Here is a 17,386-nt window from a genome sequence, read left to right as displayed (position 1 = left end):
CAGAGCAGAATGGGACTCTTCCCCTGAGCTCCCTCACCCATCCCCGGTTGCAGGGCCCTAGCAGGCTCATTGCTCACCGTGTCCAGCGAGGCTGCTGCACGCATGTCCGGCAAGAAGCCTACATCCAGCACATGCAGCAGGAAGTCCTGGTTCTCGATGCCGTACACACGGTCCAGGAACAGTACCATGGACGCCTTGTGGTCAGGCACAAAGGAGGCTGACATCTTGGGCTGGACCAGGGCCCCGTCTGCAGACAGGCAGGGCAGAATAAGGTGTTGGGGGGGGGCCCGAGGGACTCCCCTCCCGCCCGGGGCACCCTCTCCACACCTTTGCCCAGAGTGGGGATCTGCAAGGGGAGGCTGATGATGCCCACGAGGTCATCCAGGGGTACGAGAGAGCGCAGAATAGCACGGATCCGCAGGGCCTCGCCCTTGCCAGTTTGAATCAGCTGGAGAGAAGAGGGTACATGACATGGGGGCTCTGTGCCCACTTTGGGTCTTTTCTGCACCCTCTTGGTACTGGCAGTGGGAACAGAACCACTAGACTTCCCAAGCCAGCCTCCACAGTCTGCTTCAGGGCAATCTTTTTTGGGGAGGTTTATTTTTTTTGGGGGGGTCACACCCAGCAGCGCTCAGGGGTTACTCCTGGCTCTACACTCAGAAATCACTCCTAGCAGGCTCGGGGGACCTTATGGGACGCTGGGATTCGAACCACCAGCCTTCTGCATGCACGGCAAATGCGGGCGCTCACATGCATCTCAGGTGCACAACGCCCCAGCAGGTCGATCAAGGCAGCATAGAAGGACATGATGGCATGACCCAGGTGCACCCGGTTTTCCTCGGGGTGCTCCTCCCCGAAGCTGCGAGGGAGGAGAGGAGAAGGCAAGGCAGGTGGTGGATGGGGAGGAAGGTTGGGGATCGGTGGGTGGGGGGCCGCGGAGGGCAGGCCGGGCACTCACTGGTCGCGCCGCCGGTCCCTGCGCACCCCTGGGCCGTCGCGTGCGGGGTCCTCGGAGATGCGGATGGCCTCCTCCACCGCGGCCAGCAGCCCGGAGCCGCCCTCCCCACGAAGTGCAGGCCCGAAGCACTCAGGCTTGCGGATGAGCAGCCGCACCACCACGTTGGCGTTTTCCTCCACGCTCTCACCTGGTTGCGTGTGCGGACAGGGCTCCAGGTGAGCACCCAGAGGGGCCTGCACCCAAAGAGGGCCTCATAGGGCCATGCCAGGTCCCCCTCACCCCCATAGCCGACAGCCCCGTTTGGAAGCACTTGCCTGACCAGCTGGAGCTCGGGATGTAGACCACACCCTGGGGAGACTCTGGCCCAGGACCCCCAAACCCCTGGACCCCCGAAAGCCTCACCGTTGACAAAGACAGCGAAGCGTAGGAAATCCAGGTAATGCTCCCCACCGCAGGGGTTCCAGCCGATGTCCGGGTACCCTTTGGCCAGGAGCATGGGGCAGCTTTGGAGGCCACAGCCTGCCAAGTAGGACACCACCTGGGGGGGGGGTCGGGCAGAGGGGTCAGCCAGATCCACAGTTCTGTCTTGCCCCACCCCTGGGAAAACAAGAATCCCCCCTGAACTCCCTCACAGTCATCCGGACATTGCAGATACCAGTGGGCTGCTCAGAATCTCCCACAGCCCCCCATGATCTGCCCTCACTAGGTCCCACCCAGCCTTCTCTCACTCTGTACCCACTCGGGTGTCTGTGCACACATCGCAGGCTCTAGGTCCCACCATCCTCGGCGGCTCTCCCCTGAGTCTCTCGTGCTTGTAAGGAGACTGACTTGAACACCACATTTTTTTTGTGGGTGGGGACACACACTGGTGGCGCTTGGGCTGGCTACTCCTGGGTCTGTGCTCAGAAATCGCTCCTGGCAGGCTTAGAGGACCATATGAGACAGAACCCAGGTCTGTCCCGGTAGGCTACGTGCAAGGCATACGCCCTATCGCTGTGGTATCATTCTGGCCTCTCTCTCTCTCTCTCTCTCTCTCTCTCTCTCTCTCTCTCTCTCTCTCTCTCTCTCTCTCTCTCTCTCTCTCTCTCTCTCTCTCTCTCTCTCCCCTCTCTCTCTCTCTCTCTCTCTCTCTCTCTCTCTCTCTCTCTCACACACACACACACACACTATTTTTAAAATTTTGTTTTATTTGGGGGACCTCACACAGCAATGCTCAGGAATTACTCCCAGCACTGCACTTAAGAAATCACACTTGAGGGCCTGGAGAGATAGCACAGCGGCGTTTGCCTTGCAAGCAGCCGATCCAGGACCTAAGGTGGTTGGTTCGAATCCCGGTGTCCCATATGGTCCCCCGTGCCTGCCAGGAGCTATTTCTGAGCAGACAGCCAGGAGTAACCCCTGAGCATCGCCGGGTGTGGCCCAAAAACCAAAAATAATAATAATAATAATAATAATAATAATAATAATAAATAAAGACCATGAATCTTAAAAAAAAAAGGAAAAAAAAAAAGAATCACACTTGAGGGGCCGGAGAGATAGCATGGAGGTAAGGCATTTGCCTTTCATGCAGGAGGTCATCGGTTCGAATCCCAGTGCCCCATATGGTCCCCCATGCCTGCCAGGAGCAATTTCTGAGCCTGGAGCCAGGAATAACCCCTGAGCACTGCCGGGTGTGACCCAAAAACCACACACACACATACACACACACACACAAAAAAAAGAATCACACTTGACAGTGCTCAGGAAGGCTGAGGATCAAACCTGGGTCAACAGCATACAAGGCAAGCACTGTACTATCTCTCCAACCCTTTCATACTAAACCACTTTTCTCTGGAAAGTTTTCTCAGCACTCACCAATCCCACTCTTGGTTTCCCTCCTTAGTGCCTGTTTCCTGCTCATCTACACTGTTCACCATCCTCCCAAACAGGACATAAGTTCTATAAGGATGGGTGCCCCTCTACACCACCCTCCCCTAGCTGTCCTGACACACAGTAGCTGCTCAGTAATCATTAAAGAAGGGTGTTGGGGGTTGGAGAGATAGAACAGTGGTAGGGCATTTGTCTTGCACGCAGCCAACCCAGGATGAAAGGTGGTTCAATTCCCGACATCCCATATAGTCCTCTGAGCCTGCCAGGAGTGATTTCTGAGTATAGAGTCAGGAGTAACCATTGAGTGCCTCCAGGTGTGACCCAGAAACCAAAAAAGAAAAAGAAAGAAGGGTGTTTGGGGGCCGGAGAGATAGCATGGAGGTAGGGCATTTGCCTTGCATGCAGAAGGATGGTGGTTCAAATCCTGGCATCCCTGAGTGTGGAGCCAGGAGTGACCCCTGAGTGCTGCAAGGTGTGACCCAAAAACCAAAAAAAAATGTATTATGAACAACCTTTTACACCATGGTGTTTAAATAAAGTTATTTAAAAAATTACATGAATGGATCCTAGTGGCTTTACTGAGCCCATCTAGTCTTTTTCCTCTTTTGGGGTTAGGGCGCCATCTTGTGGTACTAGACGGAGGCTACTCCCAACCTGCTCTTTGTGGGTTACTCTCCTGGTGCTCAAGGGACCTTGCAACGCTGGGCAGGGAAGAGATTGGGGCTCCGCCATGCAAATATGCACTTGGATCAAACCTAGGGATCACGTATGCAAGCGAAGCAAGGTGCACTCATTTACTGTTCAAATGCGTTCACTGTGACCCATTCAGCCCTCAGAGAATTCTAGAAGCATATAACATATAAGATGACGCATGGAAAATGTAGCTCTACGGAGATTTATTAGGCTTTGGATTTTTTTTTTTTGAGCCACATCTAGTGATGCTTACTCCTGAGCTTGTGCTCAGGGCTTACTCCTGGCTCTGTGCTCAGGGGACTCTATAGAGTGTCGGGGATTTGCATCAGGTCAGCTGTATACAAACGCCTCTACTTCTCTAGCTCCAATCCACCCATTGACCTATCACAGGGACATATTACACAGATGTTGTGATTGGAGAACAGAAGTCACTTTATCTGTCCCATGCCACCCAGAAAAGCAGTAGGCGGCTGAGCTCCAGAGCCTGCTCCCACAAAAGGGAGAGAAAAGGGCAGAGGTGACACAGAGGTGACATGGAAAGGGGGGGTCTTGGGAGAGGGAAATGTAGGTTTGCACTCAATCCTCTCCCCTGGGGCCAGTTCTCCCGCACAAACAAACCCCCTGCATCATCCAAACACCCCCCCCAACCTCCGCATGAGGTTCCCAACCAGTGGACACTCAGGCACCCCAGTTAAGAGCCAGGCTCCTACCGCATACCTTCTCCAGGTCGTGCTCCTGCAAGGCCAAGGCCAGCTCATTGTTGTCGATGACAGACGCGGCCGCCACATCCAGGGGTGTGGAGCCCTGCATGCCTGTGGGAGCAAGAAGCCACTCCTCACTTCTGCTGGACTCACCTCTGCTAGGAAGCCTTCTTTGACAACCCCTTTTCCTTTTCTTCTATTTTGGAGGCATAGTCAGTGATATCCAGGGGTTACCTGGCTCTGCACTCAGGAATTAAGTCTAGTGGTGTTTGGGAGACCATTTGGGATACCAGGGATTGAACATGGTTTGGCTGTGTGCAAGGCAAGCACCGTCTACACATTATACTATCGCTCTGGCCTAACTATGCCCCCCTTTTATTATGGTTTTTGGACAGTGCTCAGGCTCCTGGCTCTGTGCTCAGAAAACACTCCTGGCAAGCTCAGAAAACCCTATGGGATGCCTGGGTTTGAAATTGGGTCGGCTGCACATAAGGCAAATGCCCTGCCCCACTGTGTTATCACTCTGGCCCTCCAACTACCTCTTTTCTTAGCTGGGGAGATGACTGTCCTGGTCTGGCTTTTCCCATCCTAGGCCTGACCACTCTGGGCTGTAAGTCTAGGGCGAATCTCTCTTCCCTGTTGTTTCAGGAAGCCCATGAGGGCTGTGAGGGAACCCTAGAACCATCTGAACCCCAGGACAAGATCCAGGGTGGATCTCAGGGGGAGCATTTGTCAAGTGACTGCATGAGGGAATGAGGCAGCGGCAGACCCAAGGTGGGGGTGCGGGGGCCCTCACCCAAACTGATGCCACTGTTCTCCAGCAGGTAGCTCAGGTGGTCGAACATGGAGCGCTGATTCTGGCGGCTGATGCGGCAGAAGTAGCAGAGGAAGCGGCAACAGCTAGTCACCATCTTGGGGAAGCGGATCTCCTGGGGGAGGGGGTGCTGGCATCAGTGCTGTTCCCCAAGTTCTCGATCCCCAGCACCCACCTCACCCGGGGCCTCACCTTCGACTCGCCACCCCCAAGGACGTTCACCATGACCTCCATGACCGTCTCATGCATGCCCAGTGCCCGCATCAAGTTCGGGTGCTGGTAGAAGACTTTGTTGTTCATAATGTTCCTGGGGATAGATGGGGTGCACAGGGTCACCAGGGGCTGGCAGGGCCCGAGCTCAGGGAGAACTCCCACTTTTATTGCTGTGATAGCGACATTTGTGAAGCTGGCTCAGTGCCCAGCAGGGCCTTGCTCAGAACTGAGCTCATCTGACCCCTCTGGTGGTGCTGGGGGTTGGGGGGCAGGAACTGAGATTGCCGTGACGACATCACAGCTCAGGACACAGCCCCGATTCAAGGCAGTTTTTCATGGGCAAATATCGAGGTGCCTTTTGTATACCCAAGTACTTCTAAAGGGCCTGGCACGGTAACTGCTTGAGAAATTGTGTTTGTGTATGTGTGAGAATGTGTGTGTGAAAGGGGTAAAAGTATGTGTGGATGTATGCACACGCATGGGTGTGTGCCATCAGTTAAAATTTGGGGCTTGGAACTGGAACAATAGCGCAGTGGTAGGGCTTTTGCCTTACACATGGCCAATTCAGGACGGACCCCATATGGTCCCCCGAGCCTGCCTGAAGAAATTTTTGAGCAGAGAGCCAGAAGTAACCCCTGAGCTCCACTGGGTGTGACCCAAGAATTAAAAATAAATAAATAAATAAATAGGGGTCGGAGAGATAGCATGGAGATAAAGCGTTTGCCTTGCATGCAGGAGGTCAGTGGTTCAAATCCCGGCATCCCATATGGTCCCCTGAGCCTGCCAGGAGCGATTTCTGAGCATAGAGCCAGGAATAACCCCTGAGTGCTGCCAGGGGTGACCCAAAAACAATAAATAAATAAATAAATAAATAAATAAATAAATAAATAAATAAATAAATAAATAAATAAATAAATAAATAAATAAATAAAATAAAATTTGGAGCATTTTAGATTTTTGGTTTTTTTGGGACACACCCAGTGATGCTCAGGGGTTACTCCTGGCTATGTGCTCAGAAATCGCTCCTGGCTTGAGGGACCATAGGGAACACCAAAGGATCGAATTGTGGTCCATCCTAGGCTAGCGCTTGCAAGGCTTACCACTAGTGCCACCACTCCAGTCCCATGGGGCTTGTTTTTTAAACCCGTGTTCTCCCTTGAACATGTATCTCACTTATCTGGTTTTTGTTTCCGTTTCCACCCTGGAGAATCCTGTGTTCTCTCTAGAATATGTATTCTCTCTCTTCTCGCTCTCCTTCTCACCCCACATCTTTGGTTTAGTTTTGTTTTGTTTTTGGGCCACACCCAGTGATGCTCAGGGGTTACTCCTGGCTATGCTCTCAGAAATTGCTCCTGGCTTGGGGGACCATATGGAACACCGGGGAATCGATCTGCAATCTGTCCTAGGTTAGCAAGGAAGATGCCCTACCGTTTGCGTCACTGCTCTGGCCCCAATCTCCCCACATCTTTCTAAATAAGTTTCAATAAAAACCTTTCTTGGTTCACCCAAAAAAATTTTTAGTGGGGGTTGTATGTGGTTTGGGTCACATCTGGCAATGCCTAGGGGTCCAGGGGTTCCCCCAGTTCTGCACTCAGAAAGTACTCCTGGCAGTGCTCAGGGGACCATATGGAATGCCAGGGATCTAACTCACACTGGCCATGTACAAGACAAGAGCCCTCCCACTGTGCCATCTCTCACTACCAGGTTAAAGATGAGGTGACAGGAAACCCCGTGCCAAGAGCCCTGGGGTGGGTGGGCACTGTGAAAGAGCACTCTGGGTGGGTGAAAACATGAGTGGAGGGTGTTGGAACAGGAACATTCTCCAGAGGATGGGGCAGAAGCAGGAGGTAGTGGGGAGAGCCATAAGTAGAAGTGGAAGGAAAGTGTGGTGGAGGGCAGAAAGAGAGGTGAGGGATGCCTCACCCGATGCTCTGGATCATGAGGTTCTCCTCCTGGGGGCCCATCTGCACGATGAGCAGCGAGCGGATCTGGCCCAGGCACTCGAGCAGACTCATGGTGTCCTCCAGCGATGCAGGTGAGATGGTGTAAGCCTTGGGCAGGGCTCGCAGCAGCTCCCCGAGACCATCATACTGCCGGTGCAGGAGGCTGAACATGGCCCGCACCAGCTCCGGACTCTGCACAAAGTCTTCCTGGGCCCAGCGCACCACCGTGTGGGACACGAGCTCCTGCAGAGACTCTGGGGAGGGCACAAGGGGGTCGTTAGGGGCCCCTGGCAAGGGTCTCTCCCTTTCCCCCAGAGACTGCTCAGGTGCACTTGCAGCCCGACACAGCAGGGGGACGCTTCAGCCCGCTTTCACCCCCACCCACCCGCCACTCCACCTCCTGCGTGTGGGGCCAGAGTTGCAATAGTCCAGCAGGTGGGGTGTTTGCCTTGCACGCAGTTAACCCAAGTTCGATCCCCAGCATCCCTTATGGCCCCCCAAGTACCCACGGCAGTGATTCCTGAGTGCAAAGTCAGGGGGAAACTGCTAGGTGTGACCCAATAAGCAAGATGAAACAAAAATATGCATATGCCCCTTCCTGGTGCCATGACAGGTGGAGAGGGGTGTCTTACAACCTGAGACCCTGCACCCCCCCCAGTGGCCCCAGTCCTCACGGGGTTTGCTTTCTTCCTCCGATGGCTCCTCCTCCACCTTCTCCTCTTTCTTCTTCACCAGCCGCACCTTCTCCAACAGGCTCATCAGGCGGCCACCCAGAGTGGCCTCTTCCTCCTGCTGCTCCTCCTCTTCCTCCAGCTGGATTCCTGGTGCAGGGACAGGCAGGCCGGTCACTTGGGGCTCTGCTGTCCTTGTCTTCCTTATTTGTGTGCTTTCCACTCACTTCTTCACCTGCTTATTCAACCACACTTTTTTTTTTTTTTTTGGTTTTTGAACCACACCCAGCAGTGTTCAGGGGTTACTCCTGGCTGTCTGCTTAGAAATAGCTCCTGGCAGGCATGGGGGACCATATGGGACACCGGGATTTGAACCAACCACCTTTGGTCCTGGATCAGCTGCTTGCAAGGCAAACACCGCTGTGCTATCTCTCCGGGCCCTCAACCACACTTTCAACAGATCTTCCCACCCCTTTCTACCTTCCTTTCTAGATTTGTCCAGAGATGCGTTCTGTGAAGAACTTGTCTTTTAAATCAGTAAACATGGACCAAAGAGATAGAAAAGTGGGTCAGGCACTTGCCTTGCACACAGCTGATCCAGGTTAGACCCTGGAAACTCCCTAGGGTTCCCTGAACCCTGCCAGGGAATAAGATCTGAGTGCTGCTGGGAGTGGTCCCCAAACAAACAGAAAAATCAGTAAATCTGTTCAAAGAACTAAAGAAATTCGGGACACACAGAGAGAGAGAGAGTTCATGGGGCTGAGCACATGCTTTGCATGAAGGAAAGCCTGGCTCATTCCTGGTATCACACAGTTCCCTGCACACTTCCAGGAGTAAACTCTGAACATGGCCCTGAGCAGCCCAAGCATGGTAACTGACCTTCCCCCAATAAAACCCGCAAATACATAACCCAACAAATAAAGTACTACAGGAAGCCATTATTCCAGTATAAAAAGCAGAAAAATAGGGGCCGACGAGGTGGCGCTAGAGGTAAGGTATCTGCCTTGCAAGCGCCTAGCCAAGGATCAGGACCGCGGTTCGATCCCCCGGTGTCCCATATGGTTCCCCCCAAGCCAGGGGCAATTTCTGAGCACTTAGTCAGGAGTAACTCCTGAGCATCAAATGGGTGTGGCCCGTAAAACCCCCCCCAAAAAAAGGCAGAAAAATAGGACGTGGAGAGATAGCACAGCAGCGTTTGCCTCGCAAGCAGCCGATCCAGGACCAAAGGTGGTTGGTTCAAATCCCGGTGTCCCATATGGTCCCCCGTGCCTGCCAGGAGCTATTTCTGAGCAGACAGCCAGGAGTCACCCCTGAGCATCACTGGGTGTAGCCCAAAAAAACCGAAAAAAAAAAGGAAAACCAGTAGACCTCAGAGGCCTATAGGACACCATCAAATGTCCCAGTCTGTGCAAGATGGAGATAACAGAAGGAAACATGGGAAAGCAGGAAGAAATTGGAGAGTCAGTGATGGATTTTCTCCAAATTTGTGAAAAATATTAACCCACAGTCAAGAAAACCCAAGGAGCTTTCAAAGAGTTTACTGTTAAAAAGCCAAGAGAAAAAATCTTGAAATCCAGCCAGAGAAAAACAATGCCTCATACATAAGGGAATCTCAGCAAGATCTCAGCTGAATTTTTATGAAACACGAGGGAAATCATTCATGCATTCCCCCAGCCAGCCACCTCTCCGCCAACTCTAAATCGTTCATCTACGCATCAGTCCATCCATTCTTCTTTTTGGCTACAACCAGTGATGCTCCTGGCTCTGAACTCAGGAAAATACTCCTGGTGGAGCTCAAGAGACTCTGTGGGATGCCTGGGATTGAACCCAGGTCAGCTGTGTGCAAGGCAAATGTCCCCATTCTGTTTTTCATTTATCCACCTCTTCATTTCACTCTGAAGTGTTCTGTTATTCATAAATTCACACAGTCATCCACCTATCTACCTACAGCCATCCAACCATCCAAACAAATATCCATAGAAAACATCTCTTTCCTGACATTTTTCTGTCTTGTAATACATCAGTTTGGAGCGATAGTACCGCGGGTAGGGTGTTTGCCTTGCACATGGCTGACCCAGGTTTGATCCACAGTATCCCATGTGGTTCCCAGGACCCCCCCCAGGAGTAACTCCTGAATGCTAAGCCAGGAGTAACCCCTGAACAATGAACATCCCTCCAAAAAAAGGGGGGTAATCTAAGTGTCTCTCCTTACCACAGTGTGCCAGCAGGTCCTGGTGAAATTTGACCAGTTCCTCTCGCACCTCCTCAGGGAGCGGGCACTCTTCCTCATTGGCACCATCTTTGAAGTGCAACAGCATGTTGATCTAGGGATGAAGACAAAGGTTGAAGATCAAGGTTGGAGACCAAGAAAAGACACTGAGCCAAGGATCAAAGACCCAGTTGGGAGTCCCCATCTAAGTGTGGACTAATGAATCTAGAAGGGGCAACAAGATGTCCAGGATAACTGAGGTGGGGGCAGCAGGATAGGAAGGGAGAGAGGAAGTAAGTATATGCAGGTGCAGCAGTGAGCAGTGAAAACAGGGGAGCGGCTGAGCTTGGGGTTCAGACAATGAGACCAGGCTGGGTCAGGGCACCAAGGACCTGTTCCTGGGGTGGGGAGCGGAACTCGCGGGTGCGCCGGGCGGTCTCAGCAGCAGACATGGTGAAGGCTTTCATGAGGAGACCATAACGACCCCGCTGGTTGCCCTGAAGCTTGTCCACGTAGTGTTCCGCGAAAGCTGCCAGGGACTCCACGCGATGCTGCAACTCCTGGTCGCAGAAATACTCCAGCAAGTGGCACATCTGTGGGAGGAGGGCCGGGAAGGCAGGAGGAGCATGGAACTATCCTCAGCAATTCTTGCAGTCTCTTCCCCTCTCCCTTCTCTCTGTCTCTCGAGACAAATCTGTCCTGCCTCTGTCCTCTTTCCAATCCACTTCCAAGCTTGCAACCCCAGGAGAGAAGTCAGAGAAAGCACATCTCTGCTTCCTGCCCTTCCCAGGTGCCACCCCACCCCCCACCCCAAAGCCCACATGTGCAGCCCAGATGTGCAAGGAGGGAAGAACCAGCCCACCTGTAACTTGACAGACTCGGGCAATTTCATCTGCAGCAGCCCCTCCTCCAAGCCTTCCTTCTCTCCCTCTGCGGGCTCCTCCTCCTCCTTCTCCTCTTCCTCCACTTTTTCCTCCTCTTCCTTCTCCTGCGCCTCTTCTTCCTCATCTTCCTCCTTCTCCTCTTCATCCTCCTCTTCCTCTACCTCCTCGGTGAACACCTCCGGCTCGATCATCTTTAGTATCTGTTTCACATCCTCGTCGCCAAAGATGCCCATGACCTATGGGGTAAACCCAGGCTCTCACTCTGGGGCCTGAAGGCCTCAAGCCCTGCCTCCACCTACCCAGTCCTCGTGTCACTCCCCAGATGTGCTGGAGTTGATGCTGAAGTCCAGTCCTGGGGAGGAATGATGCTTCCCCTTACCCACCATCCATTTCCAAGGTCCCCCTACAACGTGCCCACAGCTCACACCCATAGGGTCTCAGACCCAAAGTCTTTTCTCCCAAGTCTGAGCATATGTGTGAGAGAGAGAGAAAGAGAGAGAGAGAGAGAGAGAGAGAGAGAGAGAGAGAGAGAGAGAGAGAAAGAGAGAGAGAGAGTAACCAGACATGTTCCCCATCCCAGGAAGTCCCGTAGAGCTCCTCGCCATTGTTCCAGCTCAGACAACATAGCAAGGAACAGGCTAGCATAGAGAGAACAGAATAACAATGGGGAACAGAGAGAAATGAATGGGGGGTGAGTTGAGATCAGGTAGATGAGAAGGGAAGCTGGATTGGTTGGTGATGGGTGGCAGAGGGTAAATGACAGATGGGCAGGTGGATGAGTGGTTTGAAAGGTGCATGAATAAGAAACTAGGGGAACAGGGAAAAGAGCAAATAGGCATGGTGGGAAAGATGGGTCGAGGGATTTGTGTGTGAAAAGCTAGGTGGATGCAATACATGCATGTATGAGTCAGGAGGTGGATGCATGAGTGACAGGGCACAAAAATAAGAGTTGGAAAGAAGGGAGAGTGGATTGGTGGTGGGCAGATGATTAGTCAATTAGTCAGAGATGACTAGGTGAGTGGGTGTACATATATATGGATGGGGAGAGGCAGGGGTGGGAGAGCAGGTAGAATAGGGAAGATGGTGGGTTTCTGGATGGGTGGATTGATCTAGGGAGGAATGTGCCTCAGAAGAGGGGAATTGAGTATCTGAAAGGAGAGCAAAATTAATAAATGAGTGGGTAGATTTTTTTTTTTTTTTTTTGCTTTTTTGGACCACACCTAGTGACGCTCAGGCTATGAGCTCAGAAATCGATCCTGGCTTGGGGAACCATATGGGACGCAAGGGGATCGAACCACAGTCCGTCCTAGGCTAACCACGTGCAAGGCAAATGCCCTACCTCTTGCACCACTGCTCTGGCCCCAAAATGGGTAAATTAATGCCTACTTAATAGCTGGCATTAATACTTAATGCCACTGAATAGCTGAAAAAGAAAGAATGTGGATGGGCTGATATGAGAGTGAATGGAAGACTGGAGGGTGGGCAGATTAAACTGAGATAGAGGGGCCAGAGTGATAGCACAGCAGGGAGGGCATTTGTCTTGCATGCAGCTAATCAGGGCTTGAGTACTGCCAGAAGAGATTTCTGAACAGTCAGAAGTAACCCCTGAGCACAGCTGGGTGTGGCAAAATAAAGAAAAGTAATGATAAACTGGGATAGACGGTCTATAGAGGAAGATGTGGGGTACCTCTGAATGAATGTAGATGAATGGAAAGTTCGGTGGAGAATGGATGGTCCTATGAAGGGGTGGATGGATGATGGTTGAGGGATGAATGAAAGGAAGGAAGAAAACATAACAGACATGAGCAGGCGAAAGGAAATGGAAATGCTGGATTGAAGATGAGAGAACTCATTGGCTCTTGTACACTGGAGAGACCAACATTTCTCCCAATGGGAGCATAGCAATAGGTGAGTTGGAAAGCAAATCAAGAACCCAACAAGAGGGGGCCAGAGCAATAGTACAGTGGTAGGCCATTTGTCTTGCACGAGGCCAACCTTTGACGAACTCTGGTTCGATTCCCGGTCTCCCATATGATCCCCCAAGCCCACCAGGAGCAATAGCTGAGCCAAGAGTAACCCCTGAACACCATCAAGTGTGATCCAAACCTCCATCTCCCCCCCTCCAAAAAAAAAAAAAAAAAACCCAGCAGGAAGGGGCTTGAATGATAGCACAGCAGGGAGGACATTTGCTTTGCACATGGCTGACATGGGCTCACTCTCAAGCATCCCATATTGTCCCCCCAGCCTGCCAGGAGTAATTTCTGAGCACAGAGCCAGGAGTAATCTGAGCACTGCAGAGTGTGACCCCCCAAAAAACCCTAATAATAATAATAATAATAATAATAATATTTAAAAAAACAGCAAGGGAAGCAGGAAGGCGTCCTTACGAGCAGGGTGGACACGAGCTTGAGCACGGGCACAAACTGGAACTCCACGGAACCCCCGACAGGGTCACGGGCGTGCTGCCCACCATCTCGCACGGCCTCGCCTAGCATGCGCAGGGCCTTGTCGCGCAGGGCTTCCAGGGGGATACTTGGACTCAGGCGCACAGGTGCTTCAGCCACTCCGGCGGGTGGCAGGGCGGCCACGAAGCAGGGTGGCGAGAAATGATGCGGGGGCCGCAGGGAGGTGGTGATGCCCACGCCTGGCAGGCCGTGGCGACGGGGCCCGTCCTCACCGCCTTCGCCTTCATCGCCTTTGCCCGGTGGGAAGAGGGTAATGGCCCGGGTCTCGGGCGTGAGGGGCACGATGTACTCGGAGAGCATGGAGCGGCGGCTGCGGCAGGCGCTCTCCAAGTGGATGCTCATGAGCAGGTCGTAGTAGCCGGCACGAAGTGGGCCTGGCAGGTGCGCGTCCTCCAGCGTGTGCAACAGCTGCGCCTGGTCCACATGACTGCACAGCGCGTGGGCCACGCGGTTGTTGCCCAGCGCGCACACGGAGCGGTACAAGCTGAGCGTGTGCGAGTGGAAACGCTGCAGATCCAAGCGCTCCGACAGCTCCAGGATGTCCATGCACCTGCGGGCCCGAAGGAAGAGACACGCCATAAAAAGGAAAAGAGACGCTTGGGTGAGTTTTGGGAGTGGACCGCCCAGGCGGGGAACCACAGGGTTCTGCTAGGTGGGTCTATAGCCCTGGAAGTCCCTGAGGGGTCTAGGGGTGAGGTGGGGGCCAACTGGGATCTATCTGGGATTCTTTTTTTTTTCTTTTTTTTTTTTTTTTTGGTTTTTGGGCCACACCCGGCGGTGCTCAGGGGTTACTCCTGGCTTTCTGCTCAGAAATAGCTCCTGGCAGGCACGGGGGACCCTATGGGACACCAGGATTTGAACCAACCACCTTTGGTCCTGGATCGACTGCTTGCAAGGCAAATGCCACTGTGCTATCTCTCCGGGCCCTATCTGGGATTCTTGGGGGTGGACTGGGCTGCCAGAGAGATGAGCGTGCATGAAAAAGATTTTGGGGTCCCTGAGAAGTGTCTGAGATTCCCCATAAGGAGCCAGAGTCCCCTCTCTCTGGCAGGCCTGAGGACTTGGTTATGTTGGAGACAGTCTGTGTCTGCGTGGGGATTGTGTTCTGTTTGGGGGGCCACACCCACCCAGCAGTGCTCAGAGTTTACTCCTGGTTCCGTTGCTCAGGGATCACTTCTGGCTGGGCTCAGGGACTATATATATAAGGTGCTAGGAATCGAACCTGGGTCAGCCATACTCAAGCCAAGAGTACTTTTGCTCCAGCTCATTTGGGGTTTTTTGTTTGTTTGTTTTATTTTGTTTTGGTTTTGGTTTTGGTTTTTGGGTCACACCCAGCGGTGCTCAGGGGTTACTCCTGGCTGTCTGCTCAGAAATAGCTCCTGGCAGGCACGGGGGACCATATGGGACACCGGGATTCGAACCAACCACCTTTGATCCTGGGTAGGCTGCTTGCAAGGCAAACGCCACTGTGCTATCTCTCCGGGCCCTAGTTTTGTTTTTAAGGGAGCTATTTCCCCAGTGCTTAGCACCCGGGGCTCACAGGTTTGCTAAGTGAGACAGTAGAGGTGTGTGGAGTCCCTGGCACAAGTCTGAATTCCCTAAATTTCAGGTGAGCTTGGGAGGGGTGTCTCTGATCTAGAAGGGGCAAGTCAGCCAACTCAGAACCACTTATCCTTGAATGAAGGAAAAATGCAACAAGTTGGAGCCTCCTGAGGGGCAAAGAGCTCAGTAATCCTGGGGTCAGAGTCCCAGAATGTCCCTGCAGTAGCATCTCCTTTCCCCTCGGCCTTCCCCCACTGTGCCTGGGCCTCCTGGTGGGAGATCTGGTCTCCATGGCTACATCTAAAGTCTCCCCAAGTTTGCCCATGCAACCCCCCTGCCCTAAGGCACATCCCAGTCATTCTGGCAGGCTCATCACACCCCTGGGAGGTTGGGCAAGCTCCTCCCTGGAGGCCAGGGGGTCCTGAGATGGGCCTGGAACCCTGGGGTGCTGTCTTGAGTCCCCACCACCCCTTTGGGGGGCCCAGGCCGGCTCTGACCGGTTCTCCTCCGGGATGTGCAGCGCCATCATGATGAGTGGGTCCTGGCACTGCACTGCCCAGCCCAGCCGCTCTCCAGCGCGTCTCGTGTCCACCTGCAGGAAGTGGTTGGGCATGCGGCTCCAGGACACGGGCATGAGCATCTGCATCTCCAGCCGTGGCGGGCACTGTGGAGCCGGGTTCTTGCGCTCACTCATGAACATGGCAGCGGACAGTGGCATGATGTTCTGGAGATGCAAATGGTGGCACAGGTCAGGATCCTCCATCCAACCACCCAGCTCTCACTCATGCTGACTGCTGGGTAGCTGGATCTGCCTATCCTCCCACCCCAGTACCCCGCGTTGCCCTCTCACCTTCAGCTTGCCCAGTTCAAACTGGATGACGTTCTGGTTTGTGGGCAGGACAAAGACGGCAGGAAAGAGCTTCGTGTTGGGTTCCACCTGACCAGACAATAAGAGGCAGAACTGGAGGCGGTGTAGACACTAGAGCCCCGAGTCCAGACTGTTATCCTAGCCTGATGCCATGGGGTACTATATGCAGCCATAGCACCTAATGATGACCACTAGGTGGCCAGTGAATGCAGCACCTTTGGCATTTGGTTACTTTGTTTTGGGGGGCCACCCAACCAGTACTAAGGGCCATTAGGACCACACCCAGTCTCTGGGGAGAGAGTTGGTGTTGTTTCCTGAAGTTCTGGGGCAGGTCTGGCTCTCACGACTGCCTGGGAGGACCATCCAAGATGTGAGGACGTGATGGTGGTGCCACTGAGGGTGGACTTGCCTGGAAGAAGGTGTTGCTCTCTTTGCCGTTGACAGTGAAGTTCATCAGGCCAGTGGCCAAGTCCACCAGGCAACCAATGACGAAGTCCGTGTGGCTGATCCGGCCCTGCTGCCCGGGGCTCACGAAGTCCCCGCCCCATACCATGTAGCAGTTGCTGCACTTCAGGCTGGTGGGGAGGAGGTGGAAGGAGACTGCCTGGAATCTTCGTTTTGGGAGCTCTAAATCCTGGGCAATCTCCTCCCAGAGTTCCCAGAAAACCCCAAAGCTCCACCAACTGCAGAGCTGGGCATTAGAATCCCTGGATCCCTGCCAGCCCTGAGCCCCTGGGAAGGAGAATCTTATGGCATTGGAGGATAACAAGGAGTGAACAGAGGAAGGAGGTGAAAGAAGAGGAGGTAGGAAAGAAGAAATGTGCAAAGGGGAGGCTGAGAAGTAAGAGGAGCCAGAGAAGAAGGCTGAACTCTGAAGCAGGAAGCAAAGAAACTCTGATGGGCACCCAGTAGTCCCCCTCCCAGCACCCCAACCTAGTACCTGCTGTGGATGTTGCCTTGTTCATCCCCCATGGTCACTGTTACTGCCCGGACCTTGGTCAGGTCGAAATTCATGTCGTGCTGATGGTAGTCGGGGGTGACCCAGCCCACCCACACACAGCTGGGCTCCTGGCCAGCGAAGATCCTCACAGAGTAGTAATACTGGGGGGTAGAGGGTACAAAGGGGACAAGGGTCAGTCAGGAAGTTGGGGTCCAGGTGTCAAAGCTGGTTCTTCAGTGTCCTCTGGGACAAAGAAGTTGCTAGATTGAACCTCACCCCCTCACCCCATCCCTGTCACCATCAGATTCAATCCTCTTTTTTTCTATTTGTTTTGGGTCACACCCAAGGGTGCTCAGGGCTTGCTCCTGAAAGTCCTCAGGAGGAACACGATTGGTGCTGGGAACTGAACCAGGATCAGCTGCATGCAAGGCAAGTGCCTTACCCTTGTGCTGTGTCTCCAGAGAAAATTTTTATCACTATGTCTCTTGGGGAGACCTTAGGACTTCTACAGATAGTCAGGTGTGAGTAGTGGAGGGACCTACCCCAGGGTACCTCAGCTGCCTATGACCCTGACCTTTGAACTATCTGTCTCCGGAAGTTCTCCAGTTTCAGGGAG

At 53.3% G+C, this 17,386-nt stretch overlaps 1 protein-coding gene across 1 annotated transcript in view; it reads right to left on the bottom strand.

Moving 5' to 3' along the window:
- RYR1 (ryanodine receptor 1) overlaps window positions 1–17,386 on the bottom strand; it is a 122,005-nt gene that overhangs the window by 63,210 nt on the left and 41,409 nt on the right. The window contains exons 32-49 of the mRNA XM_049787473.1: window positions 16,771–16,931; window positions 16,240–16,405; window positions 15,813–15,899; window positions 15,460–15,686; window positions 13,343–13,970; window positions 10,934–11,191; window positions 10,464–10,664; window positions 10,075–10,186; window positions 7,866–8,012; window positions 7,172–7,445; window positions 5,228–5,342; window positions 5,018–5,150; window positions 4,238–4,332; window positions 1,361–1,496; window positions 959–1,145; window positions 751–859; window positions 328–448; window positions 78–247 (exon numbers count right to left, since the gene is read on the bottom strand). Of these exons, the coding sequence (XP_049643430.1) occupies window positions 78–247; window positions 328–448; window positions 751–859; window positions 959–1,145; window positions 1,361–1,496; window positions 4,238–4,332; window positions 5,018–5,150; window positions 5,228–5,342; window positions 7,172–7,445; window positions 7,866–8,012; window positions 10,075–10,186; window positions 10,464–10,664; window positions 10,934–11,191; window positions 13,343–13,970; window positions 15,460–15,686; window positions 15,813–15,899; window positions 16,240–16,405; window positions 16,771–16,931 (3,327 nt within the window). The remainder of the gene's footprint in view (window positions 1–77; window positions 248–327; window positions 449–750; window positions 860–958; window positions 1,146–1,360; window positions 1,497–4,237; window positions 4,333–5,017; window positions 5,151–5,227; window positions 5,343–7,171; window positions 7,446–7,865; window positions 8,013–10,074; window positions 10,187–10,463; window positions 10,665–10,933; window positions 11,192–13,342; window positions 13,971–15,459; window positions 15,687–15,812; window positions 15,900–16,239; window positions 16,406–16,770; window positions 16,932–17,386) is intronic.

Source organism: Suncus etruscus, chromosome 14 (assembly GCF_024139225.1).
Source record: "Suncus etruscus isolate mSunEtr1 chromosome 14, mSunEtr1.pri.cur, whole genome shotgun sequence".
Classification (NCBI taxonomy): domain Eukaryota; kingdom Metazoa; phylum Chordata; class Mammalia; order Eulipotyphla; family Soricidae; genus Suncus; species Suncus etruscus.
This window is presented reverse-complemented; position numbering and strand designations above follow the sequence as displayed.